Raw genomic sequence first — 14,976 nt, forward strand, 5'->3', positions numbered from 1 at the left:
TTGACTTTTTGCTAAAAGCATTTTTAACCTTTAAGTTCATATTTTTATTTTTAACTTTTTATCTTTAAATATGCAGTGGTGATAGTTCAAAATATATAAAAGTTTTAAATTTTGTTAATAAATTCAACAAGGATCCAGAAGACACCTTCTACTGGATGTATTTGAGTGCAATAAAAGGCCCAACTGAATTTCTCATCAAGAGCAAAAGTTGCAAAACTAAAGCCAGAGCCATACGAACTTGAATCCAGTTATACATACATACATACATACTGAGAGATACAATGGAGATTTCCTATTTCACATTGGGTGCAGAATTAAATATGGCCACGCTAGTACCATATTCATAATCTACAATCTACTTAAGTACAAAATTAGATCCTACAAGGCTAGAATCAATACCCTTCATAATATCTGCTTTGCAAGTTGTTTTATAGTGACCGGTCTGGTTACATCTGCTACAATGCACCGTGTGTTTCTCACGATTAAGCTCCCCTACGCATATCCGTTTCTTTTCAGGGCGTCCTGGAGGCCGACGAAACTTGGGCGGTCGCACGACTTGAGCATCCTCATTCAAAGTACTAGGCGCCTCATCGAACTTGTTCCAGTCAATCTTCTGAGGAATGGGGTATATCTCTTCTGAATATGCCTCATGATAACTGGCAACTGTAAAGCATTTCTCTGCGAAAGCATATACATCTTTTCGGCATGACATGATTGCTGCCGCAGCAAGTGCACAAGGTATTCCATAAAGTTGCCAATCACGACATGAACAAGAGTGTTTCCCAATATTCACAATGTCTGATCGTTCAGCTGATATAACCTCAAATTCTACTTCATCTGACCGCAGAACTTGATATGTTGATGCACGGCTGATAACTTCTTGCATGCGTGTCTCAGCACTAGGGGCTAGTACAGAAAACCAAGAATGACTTCTAGTTCGACGGTCCTCAAACTCAGACATCAATTTGTTGTGAATTTGCTCAACCACCTGTATTATGGGTAACTCTAAAGCATCAAGAATCCACCGATTAAATTCCTCAATGTTGGATGAGAGGTGCCCATAACGTGTCCCTTCGAAATACAACAATGCCCAGCGGGAAGGTGGAAATTTCTGTATCCACTTTGCAGCTTCAGGAGAAGCCTCCTCTATTTCAGCCATTTTCTCTTTAAAAACAGTCGTAGTTGTAGCATATGCAGCTTTCCAGAGAAGATGGAAAAGCCTTGAGTTCTTGAACTCTTTGCTAATGCTTTCACTAAGATAGCTCATGCAAAAGGCATGACAAGAATTTGGGAACTTTCTCCTTATTGCATCTAAAGTGCCTTTTTGACCATCTGATAGAAAAGTGAGCTGTGGCATTTTCTCAGAATTCATCTCCAAAGCCTTATGCAACTCTGATAAGAACCAGATCCAGCTATCATCATTTTCTGTATCAACAACGCCAAATGCAAGAGGAAATAAACCACCATCAGCATCAAAAGCAGTTGCTGAAAGCAAAGTACCGAGGTATTTGCTTTTAAGCTGGATTCCACCAAGCCCAACAATAGGCAAGCATCCACTCAAGAATCCACATATGGATGCATGAAAGGAAACAAATAGCCGCTGGAAACGGTTATCTGCACCAGTGGTGAATAACTCTGCAATACTTCCAGGGTTTGTTTTCTTTATTTCCTCACAAAATGTGGGAAGCATGCAGTATCCTTCTTCTGAAGAGCCATAAATAGCAGCAAGTCCCCGTTCCTTTGCACGCCAAGCTTGCTTGTATGGTATGATGATCCCATATTGTTTATGAATGTCATGCAATATATCCTTTGGCTTGTAATTGATGTTATCCCGTAGTCGTTCCTCTATAAAACTCACAATCCAATCCACAGAAGCTTGATGGTGTCCATTTTGTGCATTTTTCCCACAAGTATGTGCTCCTTCAAGACTTCTAATTGTGAAAGTTGGAGAATTGGGAAGCTTAACTGCACGAATACGCCATGGACATCCTTCTGTGGCGCACTTGGCAAAGTAACGGATAAGGTCACTCTTTATAATACGCAGCTCAAAGTGCTGTGCAATGGCAGCTTCCTTAATAGCATTACGGAAGGCCTTGACATCAGGGAACTCCTGACCAACAGCAAAAGTGTGGTCTTCCATGGGGCAACCAATACAAATTATGACTTCATTCCATGCAATGACCAACATACCATTGTCTTACCCAAGAAGGCAAGAGAGCTAACTTTTTTCAGTCAGGTAAAGAAGTTAAGAGGGCCAACAATTTTGAAGCCAATGAACAAACCATTCAGGGAGCTCCAAATGAGCGCTGTGAAGAATAACTATAACAAAATGAACATTTGACATTAACAGAAGTAAACTAATACCGTCAACTGCTTAAAGTGAAATTTCATGAATAGTGAAAATTGAGAAGATATGATTCAAATGGTTCACATCTGACCATATGTACAAACAACCAAAGCATGAAATAAGCAATACCTAATTCATTGGAAACATACATAACAGTATAACTGTATTGCTAGGAGACAAAGGAGTATCCTAGATATACTTCAAATTATTATCTTAACTGAATAAACGAAACTATGCCATCCTTCCTAAAGATAAGCTAATTGCTAAACACCCAATCTTCATATTTGCAAGCAGCAATTTACTTCTAAACAAGAAACAAATACTAGTAATAATCTGTTAAAACCAGGTTCTAAACTCATCTACCAAAATAAAATGCTTATATAATGTAAAAATTCAAACTTTTGAACAGCTTACATTTTACTACAGTGATCACAATGGAAATTGTCCTCATAATTTCAAATAATAATTTTTATTTTATTTTATTTCGCATGTATCCTTTTGAGCTCAAATTCACTCTACGAAAGTTTATAAGAGGAAAATCCAGAAAGAAAATAAGAGAAAAAAACTACCATGCCACTTTGATAGCTACTTTCAAGCACCAAGAAAAAATAAGAACTTTTGAAAATGTAAAGAAAAATTGAAATAAGGAAATCATTCTAACCTTTTCCCGTTATTAAGACTCCCATGCCAATAACAACAAAACCAAAACAAAATTACGTCCAAAGAAAGGAACTTTCAACCAAAAAGAAAAAACAGGGGAAATAAAGATGAAAAAGATAAAGCTAATGACCAATCATTTAGCAACAAGAATATCAAAATCTTTTCTCATAGAATGATTTTTAACTGACCTTAAATAGATTTGAAGAAGGTTAGTGGAAAGATCCAAAGAGAAGAAAGTAATCTTCTTCAATTCGTTTTGGGGAAAGATTTGGGGGTAAAAGTTTAGTAATCGGGAGAAGATTAGGGTTGATAAGGTCACGTTAAGGATATTATTGTCTTTTTCAAATCTATACATGAGTGTGTTCCGGTTATACCGTTATTTATTTTGTACTTGTATCTTTTACCTTTTTAAGTTGGACGGAATTTTTCTAATTTTCTTTTTGATTGAATTTAGTATTTGAGTTTTTCTTTTATCTCAATGTCAAATATTTATTAGACAACATAATATTTAATTTAGATACTAAATTGGTTGAAATTACCATAAAATAGAAGAAAAAAACAATGCAAAATACATCTAGAAGAAATACTAAATAAAATAAAACATCTACCTTAACTTTGTTAAGAGTTTTTATTAATTTTATAAACAGTTGATTTTATATTAGATATCAATTTTTTTTTCGTTTGTTTAGAAAGGGGAAGTCAACAATTACCATCCTGTAGAAACATTACAGTCATTGAACAACAAAGTAAGAAGGCTCCTATATAACTAATTCTATTTATATAAATTAATGGTGCACATAAAAACCTTATAACTTACAAAAGCACAGTGAATTTTGTGTTGGGCAAAACCAGGGGCTATGGGTTAGATAATCCTTATTTTTGTTTTTGTAGTATAATTATGTGTTAACAATAAATTAATTTAATTGATAAAATTTAGTCACTCTCATGACTTATATATTTGTAGCAAAGAGAAGGAAATATTCTTGCTTCTTTTGAAGAGGTGTTATATTTTACAAGAATTATTACTCATATTTTTAATTTTTATTTTAAAATTTTACTAATTATTCTTTATTTTATGTCTAACTATTGTAATACATATATAATAAATAAGTTTTTCCCTCGAGGCATTAGGATGTATTCATTTGCATTGGTATAATATAATTGCTTGCAAAACTTATCTTAAATCTTAAATTATGAAATTTGGTAATGGTAAAATTGAGTATGTAGTTGAATCACAAAGTCTGGGGGTGAAAAGAGATGAGGGGTTGTTGAAGGTGGCATTTCTTTCTTCAGACAGAGTTGGCTTGATAATACCAACAAATCATCAAGGTAAGAGAGATTGGTCCATTTGAAACTCAAAACATGCATTTCCTTGTATTTCATCAACAATGCATTTGTATCTTTCCTTCCAAAATTCAAAACTTAGTACAACAATATGAAACAGTGCACGCTTCCAATCCAGTTAAAGGATACTAACACTGCTTCTTATGATCCCCTTATCCATTGCACGGTGTACAGTCGCATAGCAAAATCAGTCAAAACAATCTTAATTGAAATTAATAAACCGGTTGGGGAATGGATGGCAGAGTCCATTGTTCTAATTGGAGTGGCTCTTCAAGTAAAATTGAATTGATTGATCAAATAGAGTTGGGTAAGATTTGGGAACATCCCATCTTTTGCTCTCCAATTGACTTATGTTATAGGATAAGTTGGTTTTTGCTCCCATAAACTTTTCTTTAAATCCTTCAGTCCTTCGCTCCACCCAATACCCAGTTCAAATTCATTTTCCTTTTTCCTCTCTTTAGTACCAAAAGTTCAAATCTTAGAATTGATATAACATACACTTTTTTTCGATGCACTCCATTTTAAGCATCAGTCATGGTCTTCCAAACTCTATTAATGGTATGATCCAATCCCTTCTCTTCATACTAATGTGTAAAAGACATGAAGATTCTTCATTTTCTGCTTTCTGGTAACCATTACTTCACATATAATCTTAGAGCAGCAACTGACTATCTAAAAACCAGTTTCTGTATGTTTTTCTATGAAATTTGCTCAAAATAATCCATAATATTGGTTTTCATTCAATTATGTTTGTTTCTGACCGTGTTTTATCGATGTTTATACACTCATCTTTTCTTGGGTAGTCCGCAAGCCTTAAGCAATAAGAGAACCAGGGGGACTATTGAAACAGTGTAATGAAGGATCAAACCATGCCAGAAGCAATCAAATGCCTTTTTCATGAACATCTGGATTCAGTTTTTGATTCTGAGAAGAAAATGAGGCACTTTATCAAAGATTTCAACAGCAGAAAAAGCCTTACAACATATCACAGCAGCCCCAAGTACAAAGAAGAATATAGCACCTATGTTAAGGACTTTAAGAATCAGAAGCAAACATGAATTGACAGAAAAAGGAAAAAGCTTGAATTAATGGAGTTCATACTTGTATTTAGTACTTAGAAACACAGAACTAGCTCTGCTATTGGGATCGAACTTCAAGCTTTTCTTAGTTATACTTTTTCGGTTTTGCTATTAAATTATTTTGATTTTTAAGAGAATTTGCAGATAAGAAGACTAGCTACTGAGGAAAACTTGCTGTTAAATACTAGATAAAGCTAATTCAAACACATTGATTCCATCACTGTTAAACAAAGCCCTATTGCTTGGGACACTCACATCAAACTAGCAGGATCAGAGTTTTATATACAGAAAACTAGCAAGATTTGGTCATATTTCTTCCTCTTTTTTGTTTCATTAATAAACCCTTTCTTCTATCACTAATGATAAAAATCATTGTTTTGGCAACCTAGTCGTCCTCCATTTGCTTGATCGCCCATTACCTCGTGCAGAAAACAAGTGGTTCTAGCTTTTGAGGTGTGAACCTAGATGAGAGGAGACTAGTAAGGGAAGTATTTAGAGAAAACTTAATATTAGCAAAGATTTCAGTTTAAACACAACGGCGACTACCTTAAAGGTTTTTATTGTCATCTAAGAGGATCACCGTTAGAGGTCAAACATTTAAAAAACTTCAGGTTATGATAATTGAGCTCGATGCGGAAAAATAAAGTTAAGGGAATTGTTATTTAAGATTTTCAGCAGTCCAAGTACATAGGTATACAATCAAAGTTTCTTTATGTAAAATCAAGAAGGAACCACAATCTTTGTTCATCATATATCATTCTCAAGTAGGCAACGGAAACAAGTAAACAATTTTTTGTAGCACCAAGCAAATAACTGTGGCCCAACCAACCACAGCATCGTAAAACAGATTCATGAATCGCTTTCAGCAGTTTCCTTCCTTAACGCCTGAAGTCTTTCTTTCAGTTTCTTACTCTGTTCAAAATTGGCCTTCCTCTTCAAAGCTTTCTGCCAAATAAAAACATCGTGTTTCAAACAGAGTCACGACAATGATATTAGAAACTGAATTCCACCTAGAGCTGAGAATAACTCACTTCCTGTCGTAAACAGCGATCGAGCTTTATCTTTAATTCTGTACATTCACCGAAGAATTTAGCTATTGGATGCTCTAAATGACACTTTTGGAACTCCTCGATGATCTGCCAAAAGATAAAGTCATATGATTAATTTAACAAGAACCAAACTTTCCTTCCAATCCAACAGCTAAAAATATTAGATTCAACACCAAGTTCGTACTTACTTCAGCACACATTGGATGCCTGTGTAAAGTAAGAGGAGGGTGCATTTTTCCAGCAGACTATATTCAACGATCTGTATTATGAAATTTAAACAATCAACAGATTTCAAATGAACCGATTAATAAATTTGCAGAAACCTCAGGGTGTGAGACGGAGGCGACGAGCTTGCTGCTTGCGAGCTGCGCAACTGACTACCGATTGCACTGCTTGCGAGCTGCGCGACTGACTACCGATTGCACTGCTTGCGAGTTGCGCGACTGACTACCGATTGCAAGGGCTGAGTTGAGCGACGGAAAGAGGCTGTGAGGGGTGGGTTGTAGAGGCTGCCGGCTGTGAATCGAGTGGAGAGAGTGAGATCTGCCTGAACGGCGCCGGTTGAGGTCAGAGATAAGATGAACCGACGGTGAAGGGTGATCTGTCTAGGAGGAGGGTGAGGGACCGACTAAGCGTGTTTTCATTTTAGGAATTTAGGGATTAAGAATAGGCTTAATTTAATTTTTTTTTATTTGTATCGTTAAATGGTTTAACTACAAAAATAATTACTTAATCATGTCTTTTGGTCACTCAATTTTTTAATTTTTTCAAATTAAATATTTTAGTTACTCTCCCATTAATTACGGAAAAGTTAAAAGTGTATCATTTTTATTGGCATAATAAAAAATTTAATTCTATAATAATTACATATTCTATCAATTTAATTTTAAATTTAAAAATTCAATAAATTTTGTCATTAATATTTACAAAATTTATCATTTTAGTTTGAATTCTAAATTCAATAATTTAACTCTCAAATTTACAAATTTTACCACTTTAATTCTATTTCTAAGAAAAGTTAAAAATTTAATTTTTATTTAAATATTCCTTAACATACCTCTAAAACCCACTAAACAAAAAATAGTATTTAACACCATTCGTATTTTGCTCATTTGAACTAATGTCACCTTCGTGATGATGATAAAAAAAATTAAGTTGACATAAATTCAACTAAGTGTTGTAATTTAAATTAATATAATATTTTTCATTTAAATTCCTCTCAAAATTAACATTTTTTAAACTATTACTCAATAATTATTTTGAATTTTTTTATTTTAAAAATATATAGAAACTTAATCTTCGAATAGAGAAAATAATATAATGTGAAATTTTGATAAAATGAAAAACCTTGAAAAACTTTTTTTTTCGCTTTTTTTTCTTGACTTGAACATGACATCAATAATTTCCTAACATAGGTGGCCTAAGTGTATCAATCAAATGACCAAAGTCCTAGGAAGTTTAGTCCAAGAATTGAATACAATCTATTGTCGATTTTATGCCTCATGGAGATGTTTAACTTTATCTCTCTCTAGTACTTTTAAAATCTTGAGAATACTTTAAATTTTGTCTCATAAAATGCACCCATATCATACTACCTAAATCATCAATGAATAAATACCTATTTTGAGCATGAAAAAAAGTTTTCTTAGGACCACACACCAGTGTAAGCCAATTCTAGCACTTCTTTGCCTCTCCATGCTCCTTCCTTTGGAAGTGGTTGATGGTGTTGTTTGCTAAGCATACAACCTTCAAACACCTGATTTTTCTTTAACTGTTGGCAGCCCGTGCACAGTATTCTTTTGAGCAAGTAACTTGAGACCTTTGTAGTTCAAGTGCCCAAGTCTCTTGTGCCACAAACAAGAGTCATTTTCTTCTTTGACTATCAAGTTGATACTTTTCTGGTATTGAAAAAAAATAAGTGAAAGCTTTTATTATTGGTCATTTTGATTATAACAACAATTTTTCCTTTTGAAACAAGGATTTTGCACTCTTGATTCTCAAAGGATAGAGAATAATCATGCTCCAAAAGTTGCCCAATGCTCAACAAATTTTCATCTAATGCTGGCACATAAAGTGTATTATGGATTACCTTGCTTCATTGCCTCGTTTCGACCCCAATGTTGTCTTTGCCTTGAACTTCAACATATTTACCATTATCCAATTTGACTTTTGAGCGAAATGTGGAGTTTATGTCGAGAAAAACTTCTTTATCTCTTGTCATATGGTTGCTACAACCACTTTCCAAATACCATATGTTCTTTTGCTCTTCAAATGCCTTATGGCAAGCAAAGAACAGATTCTTATCATTCTTTCCTTCTTCGGTAAATGTTGCTGTTGATTACTAAGACAAACGGTCTTTTTGCACATGTCCGAACTTCTTGCAATAGTAGCATTGTGGTTTGCCTCTATTCCAATAATCCTTCTCTTCATGGCTTTTTTTTTTTTATAAATTCCACATCATTTACTGGATCCACTATCATTGTCTCGTCCACCATTATTATTGTTTCTACCTCGTCCACGTGAATTTCTTCCTCTGTCTCAACCTCTTCCAAATCTACCACCTCTAGAAGGTTCGCCTTTGTTTTATATTAAAGATTTCTCACCATTCTTGAATTCAATAGTAAGCTTGGATTGAAACATGCTCTCAACAGATTTATCTAAATGACGTAACAATCTTTGCTCATAGGATCTTAGTAAACCGTACCTATCAACCCTTAAATAGTCATGATTGACAAATCCCTAGTTTCTTCATTAACTACCACCATAGGATCAATTTTTTGTCAAGCTGATTAGATTTTTATCAACAACTCTACTATCATCAATAATGTCTTCATGTGCCTTCATTTGATTCACCAACTTGGACAATCTATTATGATACTTATTTATGCTTTCATGCTCTTTCATTTTTTCATTGAGATTTTGAGATATTGAAGTTTAACTGCTCTCATTTTTATGTCTCCTTTGAATTATTGTTGTAGAATATTTCATGCTTCTTTAGTTTTCTTTTTTCTTTCATAATTGTGAGAAATATGACATCCGTTACTCCTCTTTAGATCATCCTAAGAACTCTGACATTTGTAATCTTCTCATTCTTTAATTCTTCAAGTTGTTCTTCATCTTCTAGATCTTGATAGCCCTCCTTGACTATTCCAAGACATTCAAGGAAGTGAATAATGCCTCTATTTTGACTGTTCAAAAATCATAATTTTCGCCGTCGATGATAGGAATTTGAACATTATTGGAGATTGTGCTTGTAGAAGTCATGATTAATTTTATTTTCACTCACACTCACATTGTAAGGACCTCTAGCTATTGATACTTCTTAGTTGGAGAGGATTCTAGAGTTGGTGAAACGAAGAAACACTAAACATGGAATGGATACTTTTCTCATGTCATAATTTTTTTATCTCTTACTTTTGTACTTTCCTGTAATGGCTTCATCTCTTACAACCTTTATATATATAGTTGTTGTGTGTGATTATTAGTTTTAATATATGCATCTAATAATTAATGTGTATCTAGTACATACATGCATATTACATAAATACTTTCATGCATGATTAGTAGATCCCTTAGCTTCATCCATTCTTAACACAATTGATTACATGACAGCAAATTATCCAACAATTTCTTCAAAAAAAAGACCATTAATTTATTTCTATACATATATTTTCTTTCAGCTGTATAGTGTGTATAGGGGGTGTGCGTATAAAGCATAAAGTTTAGGAAGAAATGGAAGTAATCCCTGCAAACTATCGTTTAATTAATGAAGAAATGGAAGTTATCCCTGCAAACTATCATTTAATTAATGAGCAAAATAAAAGCATCCAAATAGTTGGAAAAGCCAAAAAAAAAGTATCCTCAATTGTGTTGCTTAAAGGATATGAGAATGGGTTCAATCAACTCTTAATCGGACATTGGGTTGGTGTTTGGATTTCAATGGAGGATTACTGGTTCTGCAAAAGCATTCCATAATCATAGAGTAACAACCATTAGGATATAATCAATTCAAAAGATCTAATCTGAATACTGAAGAAACAGTATGTAGTATTAATTAAGCACAGGGGAATATAGATACAGTACTGTATCCAAACCCCCTTTTTGCTGCTTTTAATTAAGACATTGGAAGAATCTGTGAGTGACATTAGCCTAGTTCATCAAGTAATTCAAGTCAAAAAACAATGAAGGAAATAGCTTTCTAAGCCTCATGTTGCCTGCCAATTTTCTTATTCCTGGAGAAATCCAGATCCAGTTCATGGATTTTAATTACTTTTTATGAAAAACATACAGTGAAATGAAAGAAAGAAAACCCAGAACAAGGGGTATTTCAATTATATTATATGTAAGATACAACAAGAGCTTCATTTCATGAAGGATGAACCTTTTTAGAAGAAAGTCCTTTCCAAGCAGATTTCATAGAAGCAGTAGCAGAATTAAGTGCAGCCTCAACGTACTTTTTGGAGGCGATAGCGGCAGCTTTTTCCATCAGGTTTCCCATTTTTCTAGCCTTGTCGGCTGTGTCTTCCAGGTCCTTCAGTTCAGCCTTTGCCATGCGTTCCATTTCCTCCTCCAACCGCCTAAACTCATCCATCGCAGCTTCCATGACTGAGTCAAGATAACCCTCAGCTTGCTGCATGCTTGTTTCAGCTTCTTTCACTTCCTCTTCTTGTTCAAGCTCCATAGCTGCCCATGCCTTGTATGATTCAATCTCAAACAGCTTCATTAGGTCTTCTATGGTGGATGGATCAAAGTTCTTGTCTTGTAATGCTTGATCTGAGAGGAAGGTGAATTCAGAGAGTAGAGCTTCCATATTTTATTTTTTTTTGGAGGGGATCTTGGTGTGAACACAAGCACAGATCTAGCTGCCAAATAATGTTAGAATGAGAAACAAAACCAGTTAGTGGAATAAAAGATGTCTACTTTATTCCTATATGCCATGTCTGCTCAAAATTACAATTAAAATTAATTGTAAAACCCCAAATTTAACTAGGTTGAATTATTCTAAAGATAATAAAAGTAAATGGTTTGTTTATAAATTCGTATTTTAGAAATGATATTGTTGAAAGATAACTATGAAATAATATAATATACATGGAAAATATTAAAAATATAGGGAGAGAATATTTTAGATAGAGTTTAAAAATCATGGATGAATTTTAAATTTTATTTTATTTTAAATAATAATCCATGATTAAATTATCTTTAAAATGTTGCCTTCTCACAAGGATTAAAATAAAAAATATATATTTATTTTTTTTTTCCCAACAAAATTAGCTAAGGGTTGCGGATAGTGTAGGGATTGGATGGCTTTCCTCATCTGAAAATCAACGGAGGATAGGAGGAATCTTAAGATAGTGAAAAGTAGGGCCATGCGCTTTTCATATAGTCAAGCCTCAACGCTGTTGCCTTTATAAAAAATTCCATGGCCAATAGTAAAGCTTTCGATGGTTATGAATAATTTAAACTTTTAGGTGTATGATTTTGGAAAAAGGTTGATCAGCACATTGGACTTTATTTGGGTGACCGTTGTAACACCCAAATCAAACGAAGAGGTACGTACAGATCTGGCTATTTTCGATCAAAGACCGCCCATGATTTTTTGCCTAAGTTTAAAGCCCCGAAACAAATGAAGATTGAGGTTTCAGTTGTTGGGCTTGCTTTCTAATTCATGTCCCGGCCCCCGTCTAAAACATTGACATTTCACAGACGGATCCATCCGCTATATCTTCATTTGAACAGTCGTTATTATCCAATAATTCTAAGCTGAAGTTGCTTGAGGTGATGAAATAGGCAGGAAGCAATGGAGTAGTATATAGTAAACAACAAGCAACTCCTCTTGTCTACAGTACTTGTGTCGGCGGCTGGTATTGAAATTAGAGACTTGTATGACAAGACAATAACTCAATGTCTTCACTGCAAAAGTGAAAGTTGGATGTCGATCGACAACGTAAAAAGGATTAGCATTGCATCCAAATACACTGTTTTTGTTGGGTTTGAAATTGTCCGACTCTCAATTTCTAATTTTATGTTACAAGCCAGTGCAATTAATGTTGACATTTAGCAAATTGAATGAAGTTAGTTGATATGCCATGCAAGGCGATTAGATATAATTACGTGAGCATTAATTGAGTAATTCCTAAGTTTGTAGGGATATGATTAAGTGCAACAATCACAATGGACGGTGCAGATCAAATAAGCGAAACTTGGTGCAGATTTTATATCGCTCATAGATGGGTATCTGAAAAACTTACATGGGAGAATGATATTGTATTTTAAATTAGGGTAGACTAATCGGTGGATTGGAAGCATTAGCTGTTTATCATCTTATGAATCTCCCCATTCACCTCCAAGCATCTCATTATAATTATAAATTACAGAGTGGCTGGGGATCCACCACCATTAGGCATTATTTTCAGTGACTTTCAGCAGGCCAGGGTATGGACAGTAGGGAAGGGCCAGTTCTGCTCCACTTGCGCATGCAGTCTTTATATAGCATTTAATTTTATATTTGTGAATGGTGGTTAGTTTCGACGTCGATATACCATGTTTTTGAATCTTCTTCGTTTTCCATTTAATTAATATATAGCTGCTAGTTGAAAGGTGCGGACGTTGTTTTTGCGGATCACCTGCAAATGTATCATTCTCCAAGAGGCAAAGCAAGCAACGTAGTATAGAGATGGAAGGAACATGAAGTGGTGTGGTCAAAGGCAGCTATATAGTTGGCACTTGAAGGCAATGGCATCTTAATTACTTGTGTATTTTTCAGCAACTATAAATGTAATGTCGTATATTAGTAGATAATGTAGGGTAAAGGGCCACATGCTCTTCGCTGCATTCTATCCTTCCCTTGGCCGAAATCATTCAGAATTTCTTCATTGGTTGGAATATGTGCAGACGGAGACGGAGGCTGAGCTTCTCTTCCTCCCTCATCTTTAAATTAATTATTTAAAACCTAACTTAACAACACTGTTGGGGGCAAGAACTATCCCTCCTTTCTCTTTTCATTCATACTACACCTAACATTTTATATATTTTATTAAAGTACCATTATAATATAACAAACATATTACATATTGGACCTATATTTCCCGTCTGTCAACTCAATCTTCCTATTTATGTATATTTTTTTAAGATCTTAAACCATTTGATAAATTTCACTACGTTTTTTTTTTAATGAGAGTGGAGCAATTACATCACTATGAGTTATGACAAAGGGCAAGCGAAACATTCATTTTTTTTCAGCTTTTTCCCGACAAAGTATTTATTTTACGGTTTCAAGTCCCAACTGTTTGATAGCTTCTCTATATATACCAATATTATTATTACGTTGCCAGTTCCGGACTTCCTTTTTTGTTTTGGGGTTTTTTTTTTAATTTATGTTTGATTAGAAAAAGAACAAGTTGAAATTGCGTGTGAAATGCACGTTTGATTAAAAAAGTAAAATAGGTATGAATAAAGAAATTCGTGATTGTTATGCAGTTGGGGACATTATTTAAAGTGTAGGGTAGAATTTAAACTCAACTTATTATTTTTATACATTAACTAAATCACTTTTTTTTTTAAATATGCTTCAAATCTTCAAATCTTCAAACAATAAATTTCTATACACATAATGTGTGTTTGATTGATATTCAACATTACCTAATCTTCTCAACTGCTATTTAAAATCCTCAAAATAATGTAAGAACTAATCCAAAATTTTTTGGACAAAACGATTCTAGCATGTATGACAAATACACAGCAATGATGTTCCATATTGTAAAGGATTCTTTTGGTTAATGGAGGAAACATTACATATAATGGAAGATTGGATCAAACTCTGGAAAACAGTTAATGTTAGGAACATTTTTAAAATATTTATAGTGTTCTAATAATTATAAATAAGATACTATAAATAACTAAAAGTTATGTCACTTAGTTATTAATCAAATGTTGTCATTATTTATAGTGATTAGTTATGTTTCTTAAATTCAATAATTACGTTACTTGATTATTAACACATACTATCTAGTTGAATAATTATATTCATTGCTAAATATATGACCATCCATTTAGGTAATTTTATTTCTATGAAGAGACATGAGATCTCCTATAAATAGGAGTAGAATTTCATTGGTACGAAACACCCAAAAGCATTGAAACAATTTTTTTTTTCTATTTTCCCACCATCTTTTATATTTCTAGATTGCTATATAAAGAATTACTGTAAAAATTCTTTATAAAAATTGATTATCCTTCTCATATTCTGCTCAATGCTCAACGGACTATTTCTATTACTGCAAAACGTAGACAATTATTGTACTTCATTGTATCCTCGAGTTTTATTTACTAATATCTCTTTTGCACACCAAAATATAGGTAGCGGCGAATAGAACCTTAAAGATGATGGCATTATTACACGCCTTGAAGCCTTTGTTAATTTCTCATAAACTTATTTTTATCTCCACATTCTAACAAACAAGTGTAGTAGCAGGTAGTGGTGATGGAAACAATTAGG

General features: G+C 33.8%; 3 protein-coding genes across 4 annotated transcripts; all 3 read right to left on the bottom strand.

The window, feature by feature from the left end:
• Window positions 1-208: 208 nt before the first annotated feature.
• Window positions 209-3,368, bottom strand: LOC107936994 (uncharacterized). 2 transcript variants are annotated; one of them, XM_016869805.2, is made up of 2 exons: window positions 3,196-3,368; window positions 209-2,319 (listed from the first exon to the last, which is right to left on the bottom strand). In XM_016869805.2, the coding sequence occupies exon 2, from the start codon at window positions 2,186-2,188 to the stop codon at window positions 356-358; it is 1,833 nt and encodes a 610-aa protein (XP_016725294.2). In that variant the 5' UTR covers window positions 2,189-2,319; window positions 3,196-3,368; the 3' UTR covers window positions 209-355. The 2 variants fall into 2 exon arrangements, with proteins under 2 accessions (XP_016725294.2, XP_016725295.2); XM_016869806.2 differs by having other exon boundaries at window positions 209-2,306; window positions 3,196-3,355.
• A 2,697-nt stretch (window positions 3,369-6,065) lies between these two features.
• Window positions 6,066-7,180, bottom strand: LOC107936957 (COX assembly mitochondrial protein 2 homolog). The gene is made up of 3 exons (XM_016869746.2): window positions 6,668-7,180; window positions 6,462-6,566; window positions 6,066-6,375 (listed from the first exon to the last, which is right to left on the bottom strand). The coding sequence occupies exons 1-3, from the start codon at window positions 6,710-6,712 to the stop codon at window positions 6,280-6,282; spliced, it is 246 nt and encodes an 81-aa protein (XP_016725235.2). The 5' UTR covers window positions 6,713-7,180; the 3' UTR covers window positions 6,066-6,279.
• A 3,481-nt stretch (window positions 7,181-10,661) lies between these two features.
• Window positions 10,662-11,858, bottom strand: LOC107936949 (uncharacterized). The gene has a single exon (XM_016869734.2). The coding sequence runs from the start codon at window positions 11,287-11,289 to the stop codon at window positions 10,846-10,848; it is 444 nt and encodes a 147-aa protein (XP_016725223.1). The 5' UTR covers window positions 11,290-11,858; the 3' UTR covers window positions 10,662-10,845.
• Between the last annotated feature and the right edge of the window lie 3,118 nt (window positions 11,859-14,976).

Source organism: Gossypium hirsutum, chromosome A01 (genome assembly GCF_007990345.1).
Source record: "Gossypium hirsutum isolate 1008001.06 chromosome A01, Gossypium_hirsutum_v2.1, whole genome shotgun sequence".
In the NCBI taxonomy this organism is placed as follows: Eukaryota; Viridiplantae; Streptophyta; class Magnoliopsida; order Malvales; family Malvaceae; genus Gossypium; species Gossypium hirsutum.

Excerpts from the sequence above, each read along its gene's own strand:
- LOC107936994 (XM_016869805.2), bottom strand. The coding sequence starts at position 2,188 with ATGTTGGTCATTGCATGGAATGAAGTCATAATTTGTATTGGTTGCCCC.
- LOC107936957 (XM_016869746.2), bottom strand. The coding sequence starts at position 6,712 with ATGCACCCTCCTCTTACTTTACACAGGCATCCAATGTGTGCTGAA. Across the intron at positions 6,567-6,667 it reads GGCATCCAATGTGTGCTGAA|ATCATCGAGGAGTTCCAAAA; the intron begins GTAAGTACGAAC and ends ATCTTTTGGCAG. Across the intron at positions 6,376-6,461 it reads ATCGCTGTTTACGACAGGAA|AAAGCTTTGAAGAGGAAGGC; the intron begins GTGAGTTATTCT and ends TTTATTTGGCAG.
- LOC107936949 (XM_016869734.2), bottom strand. The coding sequence starts at position 11,289 with ATGGAAGCTCTACTCTCTGAATTCACCTTCCTCTCAGATCAAGCATTA.